This window comes from Pseudophryne corroboree, chromosome 12 (genome assembly GCF_028390025.1).
Source record: "Pseudophryne corroboree isolate aPseCor3 chromosome 12, aPseCor3.hap2, whole genome shotgun sequence".
Classification (NCBI taxonomy): domain Eukaryota; kingdom Metazoa; phylum Chordata; class Amphibia; order Anura; family Myobatrachidae; genus Pseudophryne; species Pseudophryne corroboree.
The window spans coordinates 132,805,723-132,815,696 of NC_086455.1; the positions used below are offsets into that span (position 1 = coordinate 132,805,723).

The 9,974-nt window shown below is 48.4% G+C and overlaps 1 protein-coding gene across 2 annotated transcripts in view; it reads right to left on the minus strand.

Annotated features, from left to right (window-relative positions):
- SPRED1 (sprouty related EVH1 domain containing 1) overlaps window positions 1-3,648 on the minus strand; it is a 130,433-nt gene extending 126,785 nt beyond the window's left edge. Inside the window, exon 1 of one of the 2 annotated variants that reach the window (XM_063948044.1) lies at window positions 3,197-3,648. In XM_063948044.1, coding sequence (XP_063804114.1) covers window positions 3,197-3,610 — 414 coding nt within the window. In that variant the 5' untranslated portion in view covers window positions 3,611-3,648. The remainder of the gene's footprint in view (window positions 1-3,196) is intronic. The other variant, XM_063948045.1, reaches the window with a different exon arrangement.
- Window positions 3,649-9,974: the final 6,326 nt, after the last annotated feature.

Below are 9,974 nucleotides of genomic sequence, written 5' to 3' on the forward strand. Positions count from 1 at the left end.
TAAATATATACATATACACACACAGTAAACAAACATACATGCATATTTATACACACAAATATGTCGCTCAAATCCCTAAACAAACAGAATGGAATAAAGAGGGAAATCACTTTCTAGCTTGGAGAACAATGAGACATTCTATGTTTGTAATAGGATATGCCATTGTGACATGGTGAACAAGTATGTGTAGTACAGTAGTCCATCCCACCTCTCCTCATTCTTACTAATGCTTCCCCTCTCCTCCCCCTTGCTTGTTGAACCCATTTTACTATTATTCCCTATTTATGCAGCCATTGCACCCCTGCTGCACCCTGCCAGAGCATGTAAAGGTAATTAATAGCCAGGGAACGATTTATGAATGGGATCCTGCTATGCAAATGAGGGCAATTCACAAAACAGCAGCACAACATGGCCGCTGAGAGCAGTGGGGAGAGAAGAGCAGACAGCCCAGTGTGCTGACATTTCATCATCAGGGTACGGCACACTTATTACACACAATAGCACAAGGTATCCGGGGATTAAATATACATATAAAGGCAGAAAGGGAGCAGCCACATCACAGGGCACATGGGAAGAGGGATATTCAGTCCTTATGTACAGTATTTTCTGTCAGAATCAGAGCTTCGGAGGGAAAGTCACTACTGACATTTTATAGCTTAAACCCAATGTCCAAAGCACAGAACTCAATCTGCTATTTCAATCACAACATATTAAACACCACATAAACAATGAGTAGACCATCCAACAGAAGTTACACTAACACAATAATAAAGCAATAATCAAAAACAAAAAAGGTTTTAAATAAGAGTATAATGCGGAAATAAACACAGATCACATCTGCTTTCACATATACGCTATGTCACATTTACCAAACATCACTTTACACAATATAATTCTTTAGTACACTCCATGTGTGAACTGAACATGCTAAAAACATACACTACACTAAAACACAACATGTCACATAGCATACATATCTGCAAAACATAACTGCATGTGAATATACACTAAAGACAAATGAAGCAGATGGGCCCCAGAAATGAACTGTTCATAAAGGCAGCTTGAACAAATTATTATTCTGCATGTTACAGACTCACGAAGCAACGCAACATGACTGGATGAGTCACACAGCAACACACCACAGTGAACTTAACACGCATATATGAACATTTGCACATGCATGGATTAACAAAACACATACATGCAGTGCATTTACATACTGACAAAAGATGAATAAGATAAGTAAGCATACACTTACATGTATAAAAACACAAAAATACATAGTACATATCCTAAATATTCCTCATGCATCCTGCAAAAACACATACAGTAGGTGCAAACATTTCTGCACCTCTTCATGAGTAAACCACAGAGACATAACAAACGATGTATGCAAACCTGAATTAAATATTCAACCAATTCAAAAACACATAATGGCATCTGAAATGTAAACATATGGGGGTATATGCAATTAGCGGCGAATCGCGGCAATTTTTCGGCCGTTTTTTAATTCGACCGTCTAATTTCGGCAAGTGGGTGCCGAAATTGACCATAGTCAATAAAAAACGGATTCGACAGTCCCGATGACGAAAAACGGCCGATTTGACGGATTTTGTTCCGATTTTTAAAAAACGGGAAAAAAAACGAAAAAAATTGCGTGGGGTCCCCCCTCCAAAGCATAACCAGTCTCGGGCTCTTCGAGCTGGTCCTGGTTCTAAAAATCCGGGGGAAAAAAATGGACAGGGGATCCCCCGTATTTTTAAAACCAGCACCGGGCTCTGCGCCTGGTGCTGGTGCAAAAAATACGGGGGACAAAAAGAGTAGGGGTCCCCCGTATTTTTGACACCAGCATCGGGCTCCACTAGCTGGACAGATAATGCCACAGCCGGGGGTCACATGTACATACAGTAGAACGTAAATAAGGATACAGGTTATAGAATGTACAGTATATGAGCGGTTGACAGAGCTAAAAACAGGCCATATACACACCTGCAAACATAGGGTGTCGGGTAAGAACACATGGCGCATTGCTAAACAGTGCGCTAGATTTCACACAGCACAAAATTAGCTCATACCCAAAAAGACCCGTGAAGCGGTTTATTTACACAGCGGATAGTACTCAATGCATAAGCTTTCAAACTTCATGGTATTCAAAAAGGTATAAATTCAGAACTACACGCCCTTATTAAAAGTTAGACGGATTTTGGTTTCTATAATAATTAATGTAATGGGGCAACAGGACTATTTATGGCAAATATGGATTTTGTATTTTCAAATGATTCACTTTCTTGCACCTGGGTGCTTGCTCTGGATCATGGCGCCACAAGCAACCGGCACCGTTAGCGCCACTTCAATGGTTCGGCCAACTCTGACTCAAGCAAAAAGGATATTTTCTTCCACATCTAACTCATTATTATATTGTGCAAATAATTAAATCTTCTTTTAGCAATTTAGGCATAATAACCAACCCGACTGCTAAATATTTTGATGCATACACAACACGTAACCCACCCATGCATAAATACATAATACAGAACCAAAAATTGCTCCATCACAAAAGATGCCATTTTGCCATCCATGCACCACGGCGCAGCCCCTACTGCAACAGGCGCAATCACTTGGCGTCAAAGGAAACAGGCCTTGGCACCTACTCCATCCAGCCATAACCATGACCTCCATGGAACTCCTATATACACATACAAGTCAAGGAACAGACCTGCTTTTGATGCATAATCATAAGCTTTGAACAAGATCTGTAACAGATGACAAGTTTTGTCCCACATGTGGATGTGAGACTGAACCACATGCAACATGTGTCCCTTACATAGGATTCATATAGCACAATACAAAATGCAAGACATACACCAACTAAAACCACAGCGGAGTGCGGACATGTACAGCCACATAGAGTGTGCAGCACATAACACACATTGCAACAGGCAAACAATCTGCATAGAGTACAATGCATTCCCTGTGCAGCCAATGTGTACAAGTGTGAGACTGAGATAAAGGAGCACGCAAGCGACAGGTATAGTGTGTGTGTGTGTGTGTGTGTGTGTGTGTGTATATATATATATATATATATATATATATATACACACACACACATACATACACATATACACATGCATGTCAGGCACAGTGTATAGAGGCTGAAGGCAGGGTACATATACAGAACACGGGTGGTGGTACTCACTCTGGCTCCTGCTCGCCACTCATTGTCGCCCCCCTCACCGGGCACCGATCCGGAGCTGCCTTCGCACGGCCGGGGCGCTGGGAGTCTCCCGGGAGAGCCGCATGGTGATCGGGGATAGGTCCCGGATAGCGATCGAAGAGTTACCCGAAGAGGACACCCTCCCGCAGTCAGCACACCCGAACACACAGCGGGGAACCGTCTCCAAGCCGGGCCAATCCTGCAGCAAGCATCCAGCAGCGAGTGCGCTGCATCCACAGAGCGCCCCCACCTCCCTGCGCTGGCCGGGCTCCACTCCTCCTCCTCCCTTCTCATTCCCCTCCTTCCACCGGGGTGGGAATAGGGAGGCTGCTCCTGCTGTACACAGAGCACACCACCACCTCCATGTGTGCAGTACACCACCAGCGCCGAGTACATGGCAGCACATAGTGGGACTTTGCTGCTGCTGGTCTAGCGGATCATCTTCTTCTAGTGGTGCCACACAAGCTAGAAAATAAATAAATGCTGGGCCTGTATAGTCTGTATAGTGTAACCCATATAAGAGAACATAAACTAGCTACAGTATCCAGGGCCGTCTTTTCGTATGGGCTCAATGGGCTCTTGCCCAAGGGCCCCAGGAGTCTAAGGGCCCTAGGCTGATAGCTGAGGGTCCCCTCTTTCCAGGGGTACCAGATTTTTTAAAATCGGCCTGGGGGAACCGGAGATATCTGACTTCGAAGCAGTGGTCCCCATCCAAGACTAATAATTGCTCTTCCCAGCCAGATATTTCGGGTTCTGTCTGACTTACAGTTTTTTTGAGGGTATTCTCCAAAAGATTGGACTGCCCCCTTTCAGTGGACACGGGCAGCTTGTCTCTACTATGCCCAGAACCGGAGATATAAGCCTTCAAGCAGCTGATCCCTGCTCCAGCTACACACATATGGTTTGCAGTTTTATACTTTTGCCGATGGATTGCTCTGTGTCCTGAACTCTGATCCCCAAGTCCTTAGAACCTCTTGAAAGGTGGGACACTCTAGTTTTTTATCGCATTCAAAGCTAAGAAATTTATTTCCAGGAACTGGAGATATCTGCAGTCAACCAAGTTGCCCTCCCACCAGAAAATGATGAATATTAAGTCCACTCCACTATCCACCCCTCCACTGCATATTACACACACCCTACCACCCTGGAAGTTATGTACAGGGGCCCCTTCATTCATCCCAATACCTCTTCTACAGTTTAGTGTTCTCCCTCCCACCCCATCTCCCACCATCTGTGCAGTATAGGAGTAATTAGCGGAAATTACTGCTCCAGGTCCTACATACTGAGTGGCAGATAGAACACTCCCTACCACCCACGGGACATCAATGCTGCAGCTAATAGCACCCCTACCACTGAAGGATGGGTAGGGGGCCCAGTGCATTGCTGTGCCCAGGGGCCTACACTACTGTTAAGACGGCCCTGACAGTATCAATTCCCTAAACCATTCATTTTGTAAAATAACACTAGCACAGAAATAGGCAAAAATGATACACTGCGGGGAGCCTATGGGCAGCCCTATACCCTCCAAGAGGGCTACACATCATTAACCCAAGCTCAGTAATAGTTTCAAACTATGCAGGGTCGGATCTAGGCCTTGTGGCGCCCAGGGTGAAACAAATAGGGGCGTGGCTTCGGAGAAGGGGCGTGGTCAGTGTTGCCACCTGTAGCTGTGCCCTCAGCAGTTGTGCCCCCAATACTGTGCTCCTAGTAGCACTGATCACCAAAATTAAAAAAATAAATACCATCCCCGCTCCTGTTTCTCGACCGCTGCTGTCCTACGTCTCCGGCCACCGGCGCCGCTCCTTGGATCTACGGGAGAGACGGGGTCATGACGTCTCTCCCATGGGTGGTCTTCAGTATGCCGGCGGTCGGGCTCCCGGCAACCAGCATACCGGCGCCGGGAGCCCGACAGCCGGCATACCGACACTTATTCTCCCTCGTGGGGGTCCACGACCCCCCTGGAGGGAGAATAAAATAGTGTGGCGCGCGTAGCGTGGCGAGCGCAGCGAGCCCGCAAGGGGCTCATTTGCGCTCGCCACACTGTCGGTAAGCCGGCGGCCGGCCTCCCGGCGTCGGTATGCTGGTCGCCGGGAGGCCGGCCGCCGGCAGATCGTAGTGAACCCCTCTCCCATAGCACAGCATAGACACTAGAGGTCAATTATAACCCCTATCATCTATGTGCCGGTCTCACAATGCCATGCGGTGCGTGATGCCATCATCGCGCACCGCACAGCACCGGGGGGCACCACCAGTAGCGGATCTTGCCACGGCGGCGGCGCCCTCCGGAAGGCGACGCCCCGGACAAAAATCCTGCGTGCCGTAGAAGGATCCGCTACTGAAACTATGGGGTCTATGCCAAGCCTTGGAGAGAGATACCAGCCAATCAGCTTCTGTCATTTTTTCAAACACAGCCTGTGACGTGGCAGTTAGGAGCTGGCTGGTTGGTACTAAACACCGTGCAATTTATCACTCTTCAATGCTTGATAAATCCAGACTTTTATCTCCATCCACTTTATCTCTGTCCAAGGCTTAGTACATAGGGGGCAATTCAGACCTGATCGATAGGCTGCGTTTTCGCACAGCGATGCGATCAGGTCTAAACTGCACCGCAACACGCAGGTGCGTCACCCGAGTACAAAGCAGATCACCGCCCAGAGATGGGTTTGTGCGAAGAATCCATTCGCACAGGCGATCGCAAGAAGATTGACAGGAAGAGGGCGTTTGTGGGTGTCAACTGACCGTTTTCTGGGAGTGGTTGGAAAAACGCAGGCGTGTCCAAGCGTTTGCAGGGCGGGTGTCTGACGTCAATTCCGGTCCAGAACAGGCTAAAGTGATCGCAGCAGCTTAATAAATCCTGGGCTGCGCAGAGACTGCACAAAATCAGTTTGTGCAGCTCTGCCACACATGCGTTCGCACACTTGCACAGCTAAAATACACTCCCCTGTAGGCGGCGACTATCTGATCGCAGCACTGCAAAAATCGCCTGCTGCCTGAAACGATCAGGTCTGAATTAGCCCCATAGACCACAATGAAACAAAGAGACGCATATCTGTAAATCTGCAAACATTTAGGTTTAGAATTCTGACAATAAAACAGGCATTAGCAGAGGATTCATAGGGCTATTGGTCCACCTGTTGTCACCACTGCTCTAACATCTAGCTAAGTATTATTTATCTTAGTATAAGTCAACTAGGCCAGGTTCCTAATAAACCACTACCTTGCTCTGAAGCCACTTACAGTGTACTCAGCACACATGCTCCGATATCTGCAAATTGTCCGGATAGGCCCAATCAATCGCCATGTCAAGACTGATCAAATGGAAACCATGCAGAGCATTTATGGATTTATGATTGGCAAATAGTCACCATAATGTATTCTAATATATTCATGCCATAGCTGCCTACCCTCCCAAAATGTCCAGAAGACTTATAAATTAGGGAAAGACATCCTGGACTTCCGGAAAAGCTGATTATTTTTCAAGAAGGAACCTGGCTTGCAGCAAGGTGGATACTGAGCAGGGAGGGCTGTGTTGGTGCATTTACAGTTATCATATGCCTCGTCCCATCTACTCAATGCACATAACTTTGTAAAGTGTCTCAGGGAATAATAGGGATAGAAAGCAATGACCGGCAATGGTTGATGGTGTCACTCCATAGATAGTTTAGAAAAAGGCATAAGCAGATGATAATGACAGGAGGCGTGGCCAAGCATGCGCAAAGCAGAAAGTACTAGAACTTCCACCATCAGATCTCTGCCGTTGACTGCTAAGAGCATCGTCATTAGATAGTTTGCTTTCATCCAGTGGAGTCACTAGGAGGGTGTGGACTGCTCCGAGTGACACCATCCAAGGGGGTGACACCCTGCTACACCCCCCAAAACATCATACACCAGAAGGGCGTGGCATCATGGACATTAGGTCACTCTACTTCCACTGTGCACACATGTAGCGGTCATTGGGCGACACCAACCCCAGTGACACCACTGCATCCAATGATGGTTGAGGGCCATTCCTCCTAGTAAACAGTGAGTGTGCAGGGCAGAGATTATGCAATTAGTATTTTACATAAGTTATTTGTGTTAGAGAGATCATAAATGCATGTCCGTTGTTTTAAAAGAATTAATGTTTGGAATAAAAAAATATTTATGATGTTTAAAGGAATAAATGGACACATACCCACCTCCCACAGCGCAGATATGTCCCAATCAGTGATGTCGCTTCAATGCAGTGTGTACCATCAGCAGATAAGTGTGATATGACTCGCATATCCCACCTGATGAGGTCACCTGAACGTGGTTGGTGGGTAGCGCCTAGATCCCTTCACGGAGAGGACCTTTCCCATAATGCACTGGGTCAACGTCACCATCTATTAGTTACTTGTGGCGAGCAAAGCGTAGTGTGAAGTGTGGCAAGCGTACAATGGAGCCTAAATATAAGAAAATAACCTACAACAAACATAGATACAGATTTATCAAGACATGGAGAGTGATAAATTGCACGGTGATAAAGTACCAACTAACCAGCTCCTAACTGCCATGTTACAGGCTGTGTTTGAAAAATGACAGTTAGGAGCTAATTGGTTGGTACTTTATCACCGTGCCATTTATCACTCTCCAAGGCTTGATAAATCTGAGCCCTAGATTGGAGAAATAATGAAAATGCTGTAAAGGCATAAGACAACTTCCACCCTCGCCTGATGTTACATCCTTGTTTTTTCGTTGAAGGGGATATAGGGGGTCATTCCGACCCGTTCGCAGGCAGTGGTTCTTCGCTGCGGTGCGAACGGGTCAGAACTTCGCATGCGCATTGCACACGCGCGCCGTTGCCCAGAGATGGATGTCGCTGCGGAACAGCGCACACAACGAAAAAAGAAGATGCAGCACTGATCGCAAGAAGATTGACAGCGAAGAGGCGTTCCGGGGTGGATACTCACCGTTGGATGCCGTTTTTCGAGGAGTGGTCGTCCGAAAGCAGGTGTGTCCAGGCAAACGGAGGGCGGATGTCTGACGTCAAAGCCGGGAGAAACGTCGCTGGATCAGTCGCACAGGGTAAGTAGAACCAGCCTTACTCTTCAGCAGCACAAAACTGTTTTAGCTTAGCAGGGCTGCAAGGGCGAACGCAGCCCTGCTAAGCTAAAATACAGTCCCCCATAGGCGTGGATTAGTTGATTCCACCAGCATCAAAAAGTTGCTGGCTGCGATCATCTCGGAATGACCACCATAGACTCTACCAGTGGCGGATCCAGGAGGGGGGGGCACTCGGGCCCGTGCCCCCCCTGTCGTTTGTGGCCTCCGTCCCCAGTCCCTCCATCCCCCGTCCCTCCGTCGTCGTCGTCCCTGCGCCGCACAGGGAGATGACGGGCGCCCGCTGAGATTGTGTTACTAGCGGGCGTCCGTCTCCCTGCACAGCGGCAGCCGGAGCTCAGTACTGAGCTCCGGCTTCCGGCGCTGTCACTGTGCGGCGTGCGCTATGGGAGAGACGTCAGTCATGACGTCTCTCTCATAGTGCTGAGGAGAGGACGCCAAGAGGAGGAGGACTGCAGAGGTCTGGAAGCGGGAACGGGGCTTGGTAAGTATGTTGTGTTTTCTCTTCCTCAGTGCAGCGGGGGCATCTACTGGGGGCAAACTACGGGGGTACATTACTACTGGGGGCATCAACTGGGGGCATTACTACTGGGGCATCAACAAGGGACATTACTACTGGGTGGGAAGGCATTACTACTGGGGGCATTATTACTGGGGGGCATCAACACGGGGCATTACTACTGGGGGCATCAACAAGGGACATTACTACTGGGTGGAGGGGGCATTACTACTGGGGGCATTATTACTGGGGGAGCATCTACTGGGGGCATTACTACTGGGGGCATCAACAAGGGACATTACTACTGGGTGGGGGGCATTACTACTGGGGGCATTATTACTGGGGGAGCATCTACTGGGGGCATTACTACTGGGGGGCATCAACAAGGGGCATTACTACTGGGGGCATCAACAAGGGACATTACTACTGGGTGGGGGGGCATTACTACTGGGGGCATTATTACTGGGGGGGCATCTACTGGGGGCATTACTACTGGGGGGCATCAACAAGGGGCATTACTACTGGGGGGGCATTACTACTGGGGGCAAACTACTGGGAGCATTATTATTGGGGGGCATCTACTGGGGGCATTACTATTGGGGGGTCATCTATTGGGGGCATTACTACTGGGGGCAGCTACTGGGGGACATTTTTACTGGGGGTCATCTACTGGGGGGTCATCTATTGGGGGCAACCTCTTAGGGGGCATTACTACTGGGGGCAAACTACTGGAGGATATTATTACTGGGGCATCTACTGGGGGCAAACTACTGGGAGACATTATTACTGGGGGGGCATCTACTGGGGGCAAACTACTCGGGGACATTATTACTGGGGGCATAACTACAGGGGCCAAACTACTGGGGGATAACTACAGGGGCCAAACTACTGGGGGCATTACTACTGGGGGCTAAACTACAAGGGTGGCATAACTACAGGGGCTAAACTACAATGGGGCAAACTACAGGGGGGCATTACTACTGGTGGCTAAACTACAAGCAGGCAAACTACTGGGGGCATTACCACTGGGAGGCTAAACTAAAGGGGGGGGGGTAAACTACTGGGGTCATAACTGCAGGGGCATTACCACTGGGGGCATAGCTACTAGGGCGCCAAATGACTGGGGGCATTACTACAGGCAACATTACTACTTGGGGCAATACGGGCATTGCATAAGGG